This window comes from Bufo bufo, chromosome 8, assembly GCF_905171765.1.
Source record: "Bufo bufo chromosome 8, aBufBuf1.1, whole genome shotgun sequence".
NCBI lineage: Eukaryota > Metazoa > Chordata > Amphibia > Anura > Bufonidae > Bufo > Bufo bufo.
The window spans coordinates 34,812,476-34,831,472 of NC_053396.1; the positions used below are offsets into that span (position 1 = coordinate 34,812,476).

At 44.8% G+C, this 18,997-nt stretch overlaps 2 protein-coding genes across 5 annotated transcripts in view; one reads left to right on the plus strand and one right to left on the minus strand.

The window, feature by feature from the left end:
• The window catches only part of PSMB7 (proteasome 20S subunit beta 7), a 63,408-nt gene extending 48,484 nt beyond the window's left edge, over positions 1 to 14,924 (plus strand). The window contains exons 7-8 of the mRNA XM_040405232.1: positions 14,503 to 14,654; positions 14,759 to 14,924. Of these exons, the coding sequence (XP_040261166.1) occupies positions 14,503 to 14,654; positions 14,759 to 14,870 (264 nt within the window). The 3' untranslated portion in view covers positions 14,871 to 14,924. The remainder of the gene's footprint in view (positions 1 to 14,502; positions 14,655 to 14,758) is intronic.
• A 1,423-nt stretch (positions 14,925 to 16,347) lies between these two features.
• The window catches only part of NEK6 (NIMA related kinase 6), a 206,017-nt gene continuing 203,367 nt past the window's right edge, over positions 16,348 to 18,997 (minus strand). For all 4 annotated transcript variants that reach the window (XM_040404903.1, XM_040404905.1, XM_040404902.1 and 1 more), the window contains one exon: positions 16,348 to 17,483. In XM_040404903.1, the coding sequence (XP_040260837.1) occupies positions 17,373 to 17,483 (111 nt within the window). In that variant the 3' untranslated portion in view covers positions 16,348 to 17,372. The remainder of the gene's footprint in view (positions 17,484 to 18,997) is intronic.

Here is an 18,997-nt window from a genome sequence, read left to right on the forward strand (position 1 = left end):
CTTAGACCCTAATTTCAATTTTCATATATGTAGTTACTAATAACATGATATTCCAGAATCAGTTACTATTAGACTGACTTGCCCCATATTTAATAAGATTCAGCCCTTAGCCACCAGTCTGCATAAAACTGCAATCTCACTATTCAGTTAAGATGGCCGCCACTGCCCTCACCCTGAGGCTAATCCCGCCTGCCCTCACTAGCCAGTAACAATAGCCCCCCAAAAGTGTCAGTAACCAGAGCCCTCCCCCCTAAAGGGTTAATCTCCTGCAGCACAAAGGGGTCCTCTTACCACATGTTGCTTTCATTTATACACTGAGCAGATGGCAGATCTCCCTTCCCTGGTCTGCGCTGCTCCAACTCTGCATTCTCCAGCTCTGCTGAGTGAGGGAGCGTCTGCCAAGCGCAGGGACAGGGAGAAGTGCACACAGCCCAGGCATTGTTATCAGCTGCTGGGGAGGACCTGGCTTTAATCATTTACTTACAGTCCCTGGCTGTCAGTAATGTGACCTTGCACGCAGCCTGCTTCTGGTGCTCCGTCCTTCAACAGATAGACGGACCATGCCTAGCAACCCTATTTTAAGCACAGGTAAAAGTAGGCAGTACAGGGAACACAAATGTGGAATTAAGGGATAATTGAATACAGAGTGAAAAGTTGAAATAGGGCCACCAAGGAGATATTAATCACCACAATCCAATACTCCAAAAAAATATATATATGACAGTTGTACTTTAAGAGTGTGTCCTCTAAGGTTACTCATACACGGTTAAGTCTAGTAAGGAGCAACTTATGGACAGATGTTGAAATGACTGGCAGGGCAGATGATGGCTTCATCATTGAGCGTTGCCAATTTGACCAGCAAAACCCGTAGCGCAGTACTGTACCAACCACATACATGAGATATATTACCATGAGCCGTGGAGCGAAAACGTCTGCAGATATTGACAGTGGGCTTCAGCTCTAAGTGTAGAGGAGTGAAGTCCATAGCAAATCTGCAAACAAAATCCCAACTTGGGGGCCACTACCCTTGCAGCTTTCATGGGACCTAAAGGATTTTTCCCACCACTGATCACCAGAACCAGGCGTCCTGTGTCTCCCCTTCCCCCGCCACAAGACCATAAGCAGGAGTAGGTGAACGTAGTGGCTGTTGATGATGTGTGGTGCCCGCTCCTTTCACTGTCCAATGGATAGGGGATAACCTAGTGGAATACCCCTTTAACAGCTCCACGTACTTCACAGCAGAGCTCCAGACTTACCACTATCCAAAGATCTCCGACATGCCCTCATTCATAAGTACAACACCAATGTGTAGTGAAGAAACTGGATTGGCCGGGGTCCTTAAGTTTAGCATATCCTAGAGATCTCAAATCGGACCCCTCCTTCCCCCCCAAATGGGTTAAGAATGGAAAGAAACATTGCTGACTACACGGATCCACTGTAATGCCGTTGTGACACTGCTCTGGTTCCTGCTGCTCTCCACTTCCTGTTCCCAGCTCGACACACAGGAAATGACTGGAGTTGACTGCTCAGCCAATCACTGGCTGCAACAATGACCCTCCTCAGATAGTGATGGGCTGAAAGGGCACATTTTAAGTGTGTTCAGCGGGAACTGGAGCAGCACCAGAAAAGGGGGGGTGGGGGGGGAATTGGTTAGTAATGAGATTTATTCATTTTTAGAATTTAACCCTGCAAAAAAATACCACTTTAGGAAAATCCCCTTTCAACTTGAGGACATTTGGGGAAGGTTCTCTCCTGGTTCCCTATAGTTGTAGCATGTAAGGTTAAAATCCTAAACTTCATCATCAGAATATAATCTGATATTTAGCTTTGAGAACGGATTTCTTCCTACATATTTCTGCTTGGACGTTAAATGCAGTTGCTTTAATTGTGAGAAAAGTGTGGGGGGGGGAGAAAGCGTGTTACAAAATATTACTGTCAGATGTCAGCATTGGCTGGAATATTAATGAGAAGCAGCTTAATTAACGGAGCCACACTGACAGTGGCAGAGAATTCATGGAGACTAATAAAACTGTAATGAAGATGATTCATAGAAGTTCTGATCGGGATGGAGACGACGTGCGCATACAACAAAACCCTGCGCCGTGTCAGGCGGCTACAGCCGTGGATCCTCAGCTGGCGCTGTTCACGTGGGGGTAACTTGTAACCGGTTTTGATATCCTCTGCGAAGGGCAAAGTGGTATCTTCTCAGACGCAGACAGTCCTATTTGCATTTAGTTGTTATGCGGGATGTGGCCAAGATTACCCATTGTCGCAAGTTGCCACAGCGAGCGAGAGAATAAACCCCCTTGAAGATTATGGTTCATTAAAGCGGGGAGAAGATTAATATTTTCCCTGTCAAGATCAATACGGCTTCTCCTGCACTAATTGTCAGAAAAGCTCGCGGAGGCTACTGAAGGATGGCAGTGTGTGCGCACAGTAGATCACAGGGACAGTATTCAAAGGAAGGCCGTCCTGCACCCTCTGGTATCGACTTGCAAATTAGCAGCTGGATTCTAATTAAACAAGCTTAATGAAAGGAGCATTTGAATACTGGCGAAGAATTAAAATAAAAAAATAAAAAAATACAATCCTTTTTCCATTCTCTATGTCCTGTGCTGCAGACCCAGGGAGATGGCGGTGCCATGTGCGGTAGATCCAGCTATTATTATCCTGCTGTCACTGGAATGTCGTCCGCTGTCTGGAAGGCTTTGTGGACCTGAGCAATCGGCAGTGCAGTCACATCAAAGATGCGATTTTTCTCCATTGTCTTTCGTTTGCCAGGGGGTCCAGTCTTGCCCCCCAGTTGTTATTTATATTTCATGGCGCTTCACATTTGCATGTGTTTGAAGTGATGAGCAGATTGTTATTTGTGCAGAGCGATTTAAGGGAGAGGACATAATAGGTCATCGTTAAAGTAGCCTTCCCCAGTACCGCGGATTTCTTGGGTTTGTTCTGTCTTGTGGACTGTTACCTACCTCTGAGGCTACTTTCATATCTGCGGCAGCAATTCTAGTAGAGAACAGCTTGCCAGAGTTCTCCGGATCCGGCACTTCCAGAACCACTGCATGCTGAGGTTTGTGTCTAGCCGATTCCCGGCATTCTCTGCCAGAACTGCTGCAGAGGTGAAAGTGGCTTAAGGTTCAGGTCGCGTCACGCTGGACCTTCTCTTTTCTAAAGTACTGTAGATGTCAGATGTACAACATTCAGATACATAATTTTAATATTTAACATTTTTGCAGTGTAAGTTGAGAATTATACAAAAAGAGATATAGATATATATTTTTTTTTTTTAACTGGGGTGGTCTTACCTCAGACGTTGGTAGAATATCTCTAGGATGTATCACCACCTCTGGGACCCACACCTATCTCCGTAACGGAACCCCTGAAGTGAACAAAGATGCGCACGTGCATTGCCTCCCTCATTCATTTCTATGGGACTGCTGGAAATAGCCGAACCAGCCTCGGCTACTTCTGAAAGTCCCATAGATGAGAGTGGAGCGTGGCCGTGCATACACTCTCCATTAATTTCTATGAGACTTCTGGCAATAGCCGAGCGCACTTACTTTGCTATTTTCGGAACTCCCGCAGAAGTGACTGGAGAGCTCGCCCGTGCATACGTAGTGTGGGCATTCTAGACGTGAGTGTGGGACCTGCACCTAGCGATGTGACATTGTCTGAGGTGACACAACCACTTTAAGGCAAGATATGTTGTGAACAGAGTCTTAACCTTTTAAGACTGGCCTGTAAAACACCAGCCTTGATTACTTCCCCCCCCCCCCTTAGAGGATTGTGTGTGTGGGACACAACTGATGTGCGTGCACTCAGGCCTGGTGTTTATAGACTGACAGTGCAGCGTTTTTTGTCCTGCACTGTTGGACATTCGACATCAGAAATGATGCGCTGGATGTATGTGAACAATCCCATAGAAAACTAGGGGATCGGTTATAGCTTCAGTTCCCTTCCGGCAGTTTCTGCATCGGAGGGAGATTGAGCCAGACTACCAGACATAAGTGAAAAGACGGACAGACATTGCCCAGGTTTGGGTAAAACAAGATTCTGGCTTTGGTAGAGGTTCTTTATCCACATATACGACCAACACACCCCATCCCGGCCTCCCCATAATTTCTTGCCTTTCCTTGTCTCAGCCTTCCTGCTCTTTTCGTTGATGACCTCTCTTTTCTTCAACAACACCCCACCCTCTAACATGGACTATTCCTGTTTTCTTAATTTAAGGGATTGTCCATTATTATACTCTCAGAAAGAGCACCAGACTTGGCTTAGGGGATATGTCTGGTATTGCCGCAGATAAATAGGTCTGAGCTGCAGACACAGCCTTCTGACAGTGGAGCTGTTGGAAAGAAACATCATTTATTTTTTTTGTCTTATGTTGGACAACTCCTTTTAGGCTTATTTCACACGAGTGATGCAGATTTTGTCAGGATCTGTTCAGGGAAAAATTGCAGATTTCGCACATACAGGTGAAACTCGAAAAATTAGAATATCGTGCAAAGTTCATTTTATTTCAGTAATGCAACTTAAAAGGTGAAACTAACACAGGAGATAGACTCATTACATGCAAAGCAAGATATTTCAGGCCTTTATTTGGTATAATTTGGATGATTATGGCTTACAGTTTATGTAACCCCAAAGTCACAATCTCAGGTCCCCTTTGCTCAGGGGGTATGGATCAATTAGCTGAACCTTTTCACAATATTCTAATTTTAAGTTGCATTAATACAACTTCTTTTAAGTTGCATTACTGAAATAAATGAACTTTTGCACGATATTCTAACTTTTCGAGTTTCACCTGTAAGTTAAAGGATAACTGTCATATTTTTTTTTATTTGCTAGTTTATTAGAGCTGGGCATGTATACCTGAGTTAGTCTGTCAATGATTGCCAAAAGATCTGTAATTACCTTATAATAGCTTTCATTAATGTCTCCTGTCCCTTTCCACTGGTCCCTTAAAAGACCGTTGCTAGGGCTTCTCTGTCTCCGGCTAGGAAGACAGAGGGGCGGTCCTTCACACTGCATGCCTGCATTAGGCTTCAGAGTAAGTAGGCGTGTCTCTCGGTAATCCAATCTGATTGGCTGGCAGGAAGCTGCTGGCTACAGCAAGTTTGTATGTGACTTGAGGGAATGCAGTTTTGGCCTCAGAGAACTGGCAGAGGAGCCATCTTGAGAATATCCTCTTAATGTAGGATTCAAAACAGCCGTAACTAAGGGGAAAACAAGAAAAACAGTGGTAAGTGAAGAAACTAAAGATTGCTTTATGCAAGATAGGGCCAAGGGCTCATAGTACTCAGTATATTGGGCAGACTAGATGGGCCAAATGGTTCTTATCTGCCGACACTTTCTATGTTTTTTTATTTTTTTTAACGTCTATGGAGCCAGAACTGCATAAAAAATGCACAATATAGAAGATGCTGCGATTTATCCTGAACGCAGAGATGGTCAGTGATAAACGATGCTCATGTGCATAGACCCACTGAAAAGAATGGGTCAGGGTTCATTCTGGGTGTAAGAAAAGGCCTTAATCCTGTTTGCTGTCTGCTCTCTTCTTGCCCGTTTGCTGCCGCCTCTCGTCACCCGTTCCGTCCATTCTGCAACTTTCGGCGTCTGCCATTTCCTCGTTGCTGTCTCTTCCGTTCTCTCCTTCTAATAGATAACTGCCAAGACTAGAGAATGAAATCTGGGGTGGCAGCTGCCGTGCCCCACAGTTACATTGCAAGACTTTGAAGATGTTTCAACGTAAAGCAGCTGAGGGCTACAGGCTTAGCCAATTTCTGCAGGTTGCCGGAGTGTTGGCTCTCTGCCTTTTGAAGATGAGCTGCTAAAGCTCCTCCACTGCCTCAAGCATGCTAACACCAGCAGGATGTTTTTTTTTTTTTTTTTCCCCTTAGCTTTAGCACATCTCTTATGTAAGTAGCACATACTTTGTCAATGCCAAATGTGACAAGCCTTCTTCCAGATTGGCCCTGCCCGGAAGCTTTCACTGCCATGATGGATAGCGAAGTGCACAAGTGCCACTTTTCCAGACTGATTTATGGAGTCATATTTCTCCGAGAAGCAAGCGTCGGCCTCTAGAGAAACACTTATGGATTTCCAAAGACCAGAGCTGCTTCACTTCTTAAGGCCTTGCAGTCGTTTAAAGACTCTGATGCCATGCACCTGATATCCATTGGAGAGCTGCAGCCATTTGTCATGTGGGCAGCTATAGATCTAACCCGAGCAAAGACTCCACGGCCGGCCTGTGAGCATCCTTTACATCATCTTATTGACTCTGGCATTGTCAATGGAGGAACTCAATGCTCCATGGCCATTATTATGATGGTTTCTAATTCTGGGATCTCTAGAATTTTGTCATTGACTTACTGTTTTGTGGTCGCCACTGGTAGATTAGAACGGTGATCCCCTGTTCTAGTGATTGGTGGGGGTCCCAGCGGTTTAAACCCGCCACAATCAAACATTTATCTATTCCAGGCATATTGGTGATTCCCAATGTAATACTCTTAATAGAAGCATAAATGCTCAACATTTAGGCACTTAGTTGGTGGCATTACATAACACTACATGTGTAGTCAGGAACTGTGCCCAAAAATAATTTCTCATTAAGACCTGCTAGATGAGAATGATGGGGAGCAGTGGCCGAGGCCCCCACCAGTTCTCTTCAGAGCCCTATACTATGTACTGGTCTACTGGATAATACACTCATGTACAAAAAAACACACACACTGTGATACAAATGGCAGATTGCTGTAAAACTTGCAGTTAGTGTGGTATAATTCGCCTTAAAGGCGTTGTCCCATGAAAAACATTTGACAGTTTTCAAACCAGCTCCTGGATCTGAATACTTGCTGCGATGGGGAGAGCATGGACACGCCCCCTGAGCTGCGATGGGGAGAGCGTGGACACGCCCCCTGAGCTGCGATGGGGAGAGCGTGGACACGCCCCCTGAGCTGCGATGGGGAGAGCGTGGACACGCCCCCTGAGCTGCGATGGGGAGAGCGTGGACACGCCCCCTGAGCTGCGATGGGGAGAGCGTGGACACGCCCCCTGAGCTGCGATGGGGAGAGCGTGGACACGCCCCCTGAGCTGCGATGGGGAGAGCGTGGACACGCCCCCTGAGCTGTGATGGGGAGAGCGTGGACACGCCCCCTGAGCTGCGATGGGGAGAGCGTGGACACGCCCCCTGAGCTGTGATATTTTTTACATTAATCATTGGATAACCCCTTTTAATTTGATGCATTTAATCTCTTAGATGAGAGCGTAAATCTCTACATGGCTAAAGCTGCCATTATTGCGAGCGGATAGAAAAGCTTGTGGTTTTACAGCAATTTTTATATGTTTTATACCTTATTTACATGTCAGTGATTGTGAGCCAAAACCAGGATTGGAGCCTCCACAGAAATAAGATCGAAGGGAAAGATCTGCACCTGTTCTGTATTTAGAGACACACCTGGCTTTTGCTCACAATCACTGATGGAAATTACTAACTGGGTGAATAAGGGCTCATGCACATGATTGTGTGTGCCCCATGCCTGTGCTGCGGACCGCTACCGACAGTGCACGCCGTTTGCGGACCCATTCACTTAAAAGGATCCACAAGATGCATTCTGCACCGCAAAAGAATAGAACCTGTTCTATTTTATTTTACTTTTTGTGATGCGGAGGCACGGACCAAAATACCCCAGAAGTGATCCGTAGGGTTTCTGATCCATGCCTCTGCACTGTATCTTGTGGATCCATTCAGGCCAATGGGTCCGCATCCGCAAACGGCATGCACTCGGTCAGTGCCTGTATATTGTGGACCCGCAATACAGGCACAGGGCACACATGGTCGTGTGAATGAGCCCTAACGCATTACGAGCCAGTCCGCTGTGGGTTGAAGATCGTTTATTTACAGGTGTGGTCTTCCCACAAGAGGACGTAAAAGTGCTTTCCCTGATTCCCTAAAAAAGACTCTCAGAGGTTACTTTTGGATAGCTTACATCTTAGTAAGAGATCATTAACTGCTAGACACGGCTCTACGATCAAAGACATCTTGCCCACTTGGCAGACTTTAAGTGGGGCATATCATTGGACTGAGAGAAGAAGGATCTATTTAGGCAGTTCTGGGAGCAATGGTTACGTGAGGGCATGCCCACAGCAAATAGGCTCCAGACCGATCACCAGAAAGAGAAACTTTTTATCCGTTGAAGGGGAAGAATGGCTCCCACAGTTTAATCACCATCCAGACACACAGGTAGCACCTTCATTACACCCATGTCTCTTCCTGGACCATTTTCAGGCTCTTAGGAGAAGGAAATTTGTTGTCATGGTGCCCATTACATGTCCTGCCACTGACAGCCAGCCACCGTTTCGTTAGTTTGCAATGGTGATGAGAAACCTGGACTGCTATGGACTGGACCTGTATCGCCTTCAGCAACAAATCCAGGTTCAGTTTGGGATCTGACAGTAGTGGGGTTTGAGCATGGAGGTCTCGTTTCCTGTGGAGTAGCACACCTCACCAACTGCTGCCGTGAAGATCTGGGAGCGGTCACATACGACAGGCGGTCACCCCTACTAGAGATATGAGGGACACTAACAGCTCAGCAACGTGTGCAGGATGTCCTAAGGCAACATGTGTTGTCTCTCATGGCAGGGCTTCTCCACATTACATTTTCTTGTCCACCCAGTTGCTGGATTTATCGCGCATTTCCCACAATCTAACATTTATGGGACCAGCAGGGACACCAGCTTCAGCAACATATAAGTGTGCATCATCTACAGGATAAGCTACATCTGTGGGCATATGGGCCGCTGGTACCATAGGGAACCTGTATACCTCCACGCCAACCGTATCGCGTCTCGTATCCAGGCTAGAGGCCGTATCTCATCTCGTATCCAGGCTAGAGGCTGCCCAACAGGGTACTAGAGTCTCCTTTCTGTTTCAATACAGTTTTCCCCAATAAACGTATCCTTTTGCACTAATAATGTAATCACTTTTGTACATCATTATTGCATTAATGCATATAAGGTTTTATTTGATTTCAATAACTCCTTTTTGGTGCATTATTTTTAATTTTTTTGACAATGAGTGTAAATAATATGCAAATGAACCCGTTGGTGCAACGAGGGCATTGCCTTTGCACCCAGAGGCTCTGCTCACATCTTCTAGGCCGCTCTGCCACCACTTTGAATGACCAGGCAGTAAAAATGTGATCATGCCTGGCCCCGAAGTCTCGCACCTGAATTTTCAAATCACTGATCAGCACAGAACAGTCTGCCGGCGAGTCTCTGTACTCTACTGCGCCTGTGCCATGGAGTGAATTGAACGCTCAGGCACGCGACTTCGGGGCCAGGCATGATCTGGTTGTATTATCTTTAACATAGCCAAGACGGATCCGTTATGAAGACCATTGAAAGTCCATGGGGGACGGATCAGTTTTCTATTGTCAGAGAAAACTGATCCATCCCCATTGACTTACATTGTGGGTCATAATGGATCTGACTTGCTCCGCATCACATCGCGGGCAGAAAAATGCTGCTTCCTGGAATCTACTGAATTACACTGACATAATGCTGTCTGTGTAATACAATAGATTCCAGGTCTCTCAGGGTCACACAGCCCTATAAATCATTATAATGTTGTGTGATCCTGTCAGAGGAGCAAAGTTCAGAACGGGACCTCACACTGACCCGCTGCGAGTTTCTTGCATTGAACTAGCTCGAGTGCGTCTGGCCTCACTGGGAGGTGGCAGCAGTAAAGGCAGCCATATTTGCTGTGGTCCAGCTTTCCTCTGGAGAAATAACTTGTGTTTCCAGGGGATAATATTTTAGTGGGACTGTTGTCTGTAGTCTCTTCCTGACATCGGCCTGTGCAGCGAGGACTAATGGAGGTAGCTTTTGCTGCTGAATAAAGCAGGTTCTTTTTTCCACCAGGTTGTGGTTTAGGGCCCTATATGTTTTATTCTGGCAGGTTATGTGGCATAAATGAATAGATAATGTCTGCGACACTAACCTGGATTTACATTCTTTTACTAGGAGAGATAAACTGCTGATTAATTCAGTATAGAACTCAATTATAAAGTGAGCGCCTCTCTGCGGGGACCCGTCACCCTGCAGACAACAGATGCTGAATTTATACCCTGGCATCCTCCTCGCTGCAATGAAATATTAACATATTTTATTGCATGTGTGAGGTGCAGTCAGTGAAGGGGGGTCCCATGGCATCAGAACTGGGATGTGGGGGCTGTTCCAGACTGGAGCTGCCGGTATTACATGTACATTTCAGTAAATTTTACATCTGTTTTTGGTATACGCATAAATGTGTCACTTGTGGTTTTACATAGGGTTTCAGGTAAATCAATGCAGATCTGTTTTAAAATATACACACAGATATAGCAGAGCTGAAGTCCTTGAAATGGCATTGTGATGCTAAGTTAGAGGGCAGACTATTTCCATATACTATGGTTCTGTGAAACTACAATTCCCAGCGTGCTCTATTTATTTCTGTCTGTGTTCTAAGAACAGATGAGAAAGTGTGCATGCTGGGAGTTGTGGTTTCACAACTACTGGAGGTGGCCGACCCCAGCTATAAGCCCTGTAGAACTAATGATGGGGGGGGGTTACCGCACTGGGGACCACCTTCCATTAGCCGGAGTAGAAAACCATTTGCATGGCCAGCCTATAATATGACATTTCCGCTCTGACCACAGGTAGGACCAGGCCAAGCTCCACCCACCCACGTTAGCCAATTGACGCATAGCCATTGCCGCGGGTGCAGCTTGGTCACGTGTAACCAGCCGCCCCTTGTGGTCTCCCTTACTGTATAGGCTTGATCAGCGCATTACCAGTCAGACTTCAATCTTCAGAAAGGACTTTGGTGTTAGGACAACCCCTTTAAAGCAGTATTAGCTGCAGTCGTGTGTTAATCCACAGATCATACTACACCAAACTGTGCGTTAACGACAAGTTCAGCTCTGCAGCATCTGACAAAAGGTTCCTATGTGCACCGAGCCAGCCCGACGTTACATTGGAATAGTAGTAAATCTGTAAGATGTGTATGGATTCCCTCTCCTGTATCCTGCCTGCTCGTACACAATTCCCAAACCCCCCAGTGTAAATTTAATTGCCCTCAGATAGAAACCAAGCTGATGTGCAGCTGTAAGTGGTCATTTGGCAAACACAAGCCATTTATTATGTAGCTGACAGCGAGCCCTGCACCCTGTCACTTGGTCCCTCATAATTGCAAGGCTTTGCTGTGCTAAAAGCAGTTTATTTATCCTGCTGCACACACAAGAAGCGGGTTAACCCCTTCCTGGCCATCAACTTGACCTACACAGATGGGGAGGGTTAATCGCCATGTTCATCTAACATGACTGTAGAGTTCTGTGCTACGTATATCAACTGACATGTTTGGTGACACCCTCCACATTCGTGCGCCTAGTGTAGACCCCAAACGTACTGTCAACACAGCCCTACTTGCTATATATTTCTATAGTGTTTGTACATAGGTATATAGTGTTTGTAAGGCCTTAGAAGAGTGACTCTCCATTCCTAATGCCCTCACAGCAGATTTTTCCAGGGGGTTGTCTGGGATTAGGGAGAAGGGTCTATAATAGACTATAATATTCCAATTTTAAATCCCCAACAAGTGTGCAGCCATAATGTGTGATGGAACATGACTGTTATAGCCGGGGGTTAACTGGCCACACAAGTCCTCCTCGCATCGGCCAACTGGGTACATAATGATTTGATGCGTAATGGTTTCAAATGCCCTCCTGAACTCAACTGTATCACTGTCCTCAGGACGGTGATACAGTTGAATACTGTGGTGAAGGTGGCAGAATTGTGTGCTGCACTGTGGTATTTGGTTCTGTTGGGGGTGGTATTTTGTGCTGCACTGTGGTAGTTGGTTCTGCTGGGGTGGTATTTTGTGCTGCACTGTGGTAGTTGGTTCTGCTGGAGTGGTATTTTGTGCTGCACTGTGGTAGTTGGTTCTGCTGGGGTGGTATTTTGTGCTGCACTGTGGTAGTTGGTTCTGCTGGAGTGGTATCTTTTTTGCTGCGCTATGATTTGGTTATGCTGGAGTGGTATTTTGTGCTGCACTATCATTTTTGGTTCTGCTGGGGAGGTATTTTGTGCTGCACCATCATATTTGGTTCTGCTGGGCGATATTTGGGTGAAATGCCAAAACGGACTATAATAATCCACTTTTAATCCCTAACAAGCCATAATGTGTGATGGCATGTGACTGTTATAGCCAGGGGTGGACTGGCCATCCAAGTCCTCCCCACAACCGCTGACTGGGTATATAATGATCTGATGTGCAACGGTTGCAAGTTCCCTCCTGAACTCAACTGTATCACCTTCCTCAGGACTGTGATACAGTTGAAGTGGAGAAGGCAACAGTATTTTGTGGTGCATTATATTTGGTTCTGCTGGGGCGGTATTTTGTGCTGCACTATGATCTTGCAGGCCCTGTTTACTTCTGTTCCCTTACTATTTGTGTTGCCCCTTCTTCTGTCAATTTGGACCTGCCTCCAACATGAGGCCACTTTTTAGATTTTTTTTTTCCGGGGTCACTTTAAGTTACCAGTCTGACCCTGGCTATAGCTGCTCCTGTTGACATATAAAGAAAAGACAAACGCAGGCCACATGATCATCACAGCGCCAGCTGATTTATCTGGTGAATATGGTCTTTTTTGTTAAATAAAAACCGTATGTGCTAATTTATCTACTGGAAAACCAAGACAATGTAGCCTTCAGAAGAATTGTGGATATGGTTCGGCCTTTCTATCTTTCTGTTTTCAGACCTCTTGGTTAAGTATAGCTCATGTCTGACTATGAAATATTAAGTGCTTAAGATGTTAATGCTGCTGCCAAATTACCACAAGACCACCCGGCAGGAGCAGTGTACTGTACAGTTCACCGGCCCGAGCACATTTTCCTAACCCGCCACAGTGAAAGCGGACTATCCACGGCAGCCCTCCTTTCAATAGCTGAATCGTAAAAGGCCCATCAAGGTAATCCATCAGCACCTGATCCTGCACAAAATACCTTCCTCCCGACAGTCGGCTTAAAGCTAAGATTTAATACAGCCCCACGTCTGCCATCAAGCAGGCCTCGACAGTTTAAAGCTCATTCTCTAAATCTCTGCAGACTTTATGGCCAGCCGAGGGCCCATATAAAGTTTAATAGCATTACGGCACATAAATCATCTTTTAAAGATGCCGCGAGCAGCTCCGATATTAAATGTAGACAATTGTGCGCGTTATAAATAATTTATCAGCCACCATTTCAGATTGCCCGTCCAGTCTGACTTGTTTATTTTTGCCCTTACCGAAGAATTCCTCTGGCGCATCTTGAGAGAACCATTACCGGTCAGTTTAATGAACTCTGGGGCTGTTCAGGCCACCACGAGCCGCATGCCGCAGCTGCGGTGACCGATCTGGACCCCTCTCCTGCCTTCTCCAAGTGTTGGCCATTTGTCATCTGCTGGTAAATGGCTGTGCACATTGGAGCCCAGGGACACATTGTGTGATACAGTGATGGAAGCAAACAGATAGCTCTATAAAGAGCTGCTTGTCACCGCTGACTCGTCTTACCATACATCACTCTTATTGTAATCTCATTTAAGAAGCAGCACAGGCCCAGGGGTAACATATTCCCGGGTACTTTGGACTTCGCAGCTGTAAACTACTCGCAGGCCTGGTTATTTGCTCCCAAACTTTCTTTTCTTTAATTACACACGGGCTGCTTTTTCTATTTAAGGCAAGAAAGAGCGGGGAGGCTGGAGGTTTTACAGGAGCACAGCTTTGTGTGTATGCCGCTATGCAAATTGCTTGTATCCAATCTGGTAGCACTGGTGCCACAGAGCAGCGATGGGCATCAGTCTTCCACACGTATCCCTAGGTTTATATTTGTAATATAAAGAAGAAATATTCGGGAATCCCTTAAATTATCTGAATAAATGATGCTGTAGACTACCTCCGGCACTCCAGCTGTTGTAAAACTACAACTCCCGTGCTGAAGCCTGGCACTTATCGGCTGAATCCCCGTCAGATCAATACCGAATGGGCTCTGGCCGTGCACTGCTCTATCCAGCTATGCTAGACATGGTGAACTCCGGCACTGTTCCTCCGCTAGAACAGCCTGCCAGATGGCTTTACCACACGTGTGAAAGTAGCCTAAAATGCAATGCATGTTCTAAGATATCTTCTCAGAATTCATTTTTAGTAGAACCACCCTTGTCCATGGGCCATGTCTGGTGATGGAGAATTGTGGTCTCCTCAACATCCGTGAATATTTGACATCGACCTAAGTGACATGTATAAAATCTCATGATTTGTGTTTGCCAAGTGTCCTCTCTATGGGTTTTGTCTGGTATTGCAGCTCAGGCCCATTATTGCCAAGTTTCCCCTGTGCCCTCCAAGTCCATAAAATGTATGTATAACCTGCTGATAATGAAGACATTAGTGGGGAGACTGATACGTTTATATTATATATTTCTTGCAGGAGGAAGAAGCCAAACAGCTCGTGCGAGACGCTATTGCCTCTGGTATCTTTAATGACTTGGGATCTGGAAGTAACATAGACCTGTGTGTGATTACCAAGAACAAGGTGGACTATATCCGTCCTCATGATGAGGCTAACAAGAAAGGAGTGAGGCGAGTGTGAAGACTAGTATTACTGTGCACAGAGCCCACATCTTCTTGTGGGGTGACTGTATGTACGTAGATGGCGGCTAGTAATGTACAGTTCTGTTTTACAGGGCAGGAAATTACAAATACAAGAGAGGTACCACTGGAGTTCTGTCCGAAAAGATTACCCATTTCAACCTGGATGTGATGGAAGAAACTGTGCAGACTATGGATATCTCCTAATTTCTTTGCTTGTGTTGGGGCATTAAAGGAGTTGTCCGGCCAGTATACAAAAAATGCTTTAAAAGAAAAAAACAATAATACAGATCCTCAGGTCTTCCACCGTTCTCTGCACTTCCTGGTCTCTGGACACAGAAATATGGCCCACTACAACCAGGGATTGGTTGAGCGGTTACATTTTTATATCGAGATGGATCAAGAAGTATAGAGACCCAGGGGACGGTGGAGTATCTGTGAGGTATTACTTTGGTTTAAAAAAAATAATAATCAAACATTCTGAACTTTAAAAAAATACTGTTTGGACGACCCCTTTAAGCCTCAGTCTTTCTAGTACATTTGAACACATGTTAAACACTTGCCCCTGTCGTAACCTTTTGGTTAGAAAATAAATAAAAAATGTTTTTGTCCTTTACATACTTGTCATGTGTTTATTTTATAGCCCAGACTTAAAGGGGTATTCTGGATACATTAAGTTATCCCCTATCCATTTTCTATTGAATGCACATGAAAGGTATCAGTTTCTATCTGACCAAAATACGGATAGGATTGTATGCATAAGGCCTTAATGTTGCTTCATTCAGGAGAAAACGTGCTTTTAATTCATATGAAAATAAACAATTAAAGGGGTTTTCCCATCTCGGACAATGGGGGCATATTGCTAGGATATGCCCCCATTGTCTGATAGGTGTGGGACCCGCACTTACAGTGAGAACTGAGCGGGGAAAGGCGGTGGAGGGTGCACTGTGCATGCGCAGCTGCCCTACATTCATTTCCATGGAGCTGCCGAAAATAGCTGAGCGCTATTCCCATCAGCCCCCATAGAAATGAATGGGAGCAGTGGCTGCACAAGCGCAGTGTGCTCCCTTTCACTTGTATGGGGACAGAGCGGGTCAAACCTCTGGGACCCACACCTATCAGACAATGGAGGCAAGCCACTCTGTGCACCCTGTCCCTCTCATTGACTGATGGAGTCTTGGGCCACTCTCACTGCACCTAACTGCTCATTTGTATATGGATAAAAGGTACTTTAAAAAAAAAAAATCTACAGTGAAGCAATGGATTGTTAGGTGAAATATATCATTACATTTAGCTGAGCTAGGCTTATATGGCATTGTGCCTGGTCTAATTTCCTGGTGACAGACTCAATTCAAAATTCTGATTGCCTCTTACCACCACTAGAGGGAGCTCACTCCTTTGGTTATTGTTTAATGTATAAATAGTGGGGGGGAGATTTATCAAAAACGGTGCAAAGAAAAATGGCAACCAATCAGCTTCCACCTCATTTTTTCAGTTTTGAAAAATGAAAGGTGGAATCTGATTAGTTTCTATAGCCAGTTTTCCTTTGCACCAGTTTTGATACATGTTCTTCCACAAAGATTCTCCCTCTAGCATTAACATACTGGCTCCATATTTGAAGCGAAAATTCTTACCACGGTTAAATAGTATAGCATTAGGAATATTTTCCAGGAAAAATACAAAGTAAGAAGTAATTCTTTATTAGCAAAGTCTTTTTTCCAGCCTCAAAAATAACACCTTGAGTAAGCCATATGTTATGAACATAGGAGCAGATACTGTAACCGCGCGTCTTTACAAGCCTGCATGGCAGTATTACTTGAGATGCTCTATAGTCTGTCAAAGCCTGCTGGGAGTTGCAGTTCAACGCAAGCTTGGTTGTCCTCATCTGGATATACCATCCAAGAGTTTAAGGGATTCCTTCAATAGGTAGGAGCTTTTCTGTTAGAGTTCACATTGCTAAATGCTGCATTCACAGTTAACAGACACTTCTTGGCTTGGTTTCACCCCATTCTGCTGGGTTAACGCGGCTTCTATAGTGAAGTCTGACAAACTTTGGGATTTAAAAAAAAAAAGTTAAATCCAAAGCTACCGTGACCTCTAGACACAGTGTGCCAGTATGCAATGGAAAATCAACGACAGTTATTAGATAAGCACTAATCTTATCCTTCCCCCCTTCCCCCCCAAAAAAATATTATAATAATAATAATATATATATAAAAAGCTAATTTAAGAATCCAGAAAATGAATTTACATCTAAAAAGGTTATTCACTAACAATCTGCAATAAAACATATACGTATCTACTTATCTGAAATCCAGTAGCCCAGGAGTTGGGGGTTCATCAAACTACACAACCTAAAAAAACGAGTTCACTGGAGGAATTATTTTACTGTTCACATTGTAATTTATATTCGGGTGCTTCCTTGCACCTCATTCATCCTTAGCCTAACCTAAATTCACACAAAACTCTCTTTAGGTTCTATGCCTGCAATGTTACATGTACAATCCTTTTATTTGAGTTTGTTTTCTCCCAGAAATGTCACCTGAGTCCTGGCCTACAAAATCCTTCATAGACAGACGGGCCACATCATTGAAGAGGCTGCTCTTGCTGGATTTTCTGGGGCCTCTGTTTTTATTTTTTATTTTGTGTTTTTTTTTTTTTATAAGTAAGGCGTATTGGGGTCTTCCTTGACAAGGCAGACTCTTGGCTTCATGTGCTTGAAGTCCACACATGCATCTGTTTCGCTATCTGATGGACGTAGCCAATGTCCGGCCTTTGGTCTGGATCAGGGTAAATGCACATGCTGACCAGTTCTCGTAACTGCAAAGGAATAAAAAATAAATTAAATATTAAAATGTACTTTTCTGCTACACTTCATAGACATTTTGTTTAACGCAATGAAACCCACCCACCCCTCCCCCACCACAAAAGCTTCTTTTTCTGTATGTGTTACCATAACCTTGTGACTACATTAGTAGCCAGACAGTCACCATATACTACACTGCGTGCAGAATTATTAGGTAAATGAGTATTTTGACCACATCATCCTCTTTATGCATGTTGTCTTACTCCAAGCTCGAAAGCCTACTACCAATTAAGCATATTGGGTGATGTGCATCTCTGTAATGAGAAAGGGTGTGGTCTAATGACATCAACACCCTATATTAGGTGTGCATAATTATTAGGCAACTTCCTTTCCTTTGGCAAAATGGGTCAAAAGAAGGACTTGACAGGCTCAGAAAAGTCAAAAATAGTGAGATATCTTGCAGAGGGATGCAGCACTCTTAAAATTGCAAAGCTTCTGAAGCGTGATCATCGAACAATCAAGCGTTTCATTCAAAATAGTCAACAGGGTCGCAAGAAGCGTGTGGAAAAACCAAGGCGCAAAATAACTGCCCATGAACTGAGAAAAGTCAAGCGTGCAGCTGCCAAGATGCCACTTGCCACCAGTTTGGCCATATTTCAGAGCTGCAACATCACTGGAGTGCCCAAAAGCACAAGGTGTGCAATACTCAGAGACATGGCCAAGGTAAGAAAGGCTGAAAGACGACCACCACTGAACAAGACACACAAGCTGAAACGTCAAGACTGGGCCAAGAAATATCTCAAGACAGATTTTTCTAAGGTTTTATGGACTGATGAAATGAGAGTGAGTCTTGATGGGCCAGATGGATGGGCCCGTGGCTGGATTGGTAAAGGGCAGAGAGCTCCAGTCCGACTCAGACGCCAGCAAGGTGGAGGTGGAGTACTGGTTTGGGCTGGTATCATCAAAGATGAGCTTGTGGGGCCTTTTCGGGTTGAGGATGGAGTCAAGCTCAACTCCCAGTCCTACTGCCAGTTTCTGGAAGACACCTTCTTCAAGCAGTGGTACAGGAAGAAGTCTGCATCCTTCAAGAAAAACATGATTTTCATGCAGGACAATGCTCCATCACACGCGTCCAAGTACTCCACAGCGTGGCTGGCAAGAAAGGGTATAAAAGAAGAAAATCTAATGACATGGGCTCCTTGTTCACCTGATCTGAACCCCATTGAGAACCTGTGGTCCATCATCAAATGTGAGATTTACAAGGAGGGAAAACAGTACACCTCTCTGAACAGTGTCTGGGAGGCTGTGGTTGCTGCTGCACGCAATGTTGATGGTGAACAGATCAAAACACTGACAGAATCCATGGATGGCAGGCTTTTGAGTGTCCTTGCAAAGAAAGGTGGCTATATTGGTCACTGATTTGTTTTTGTTTTGTTTTTGAATGTCAGAAATGTATATTTGTGAATGTTGAGATGTTATATTGGTTTCACTGGTAAAAATAAATAATTGAAATGGGTATATATTTGTT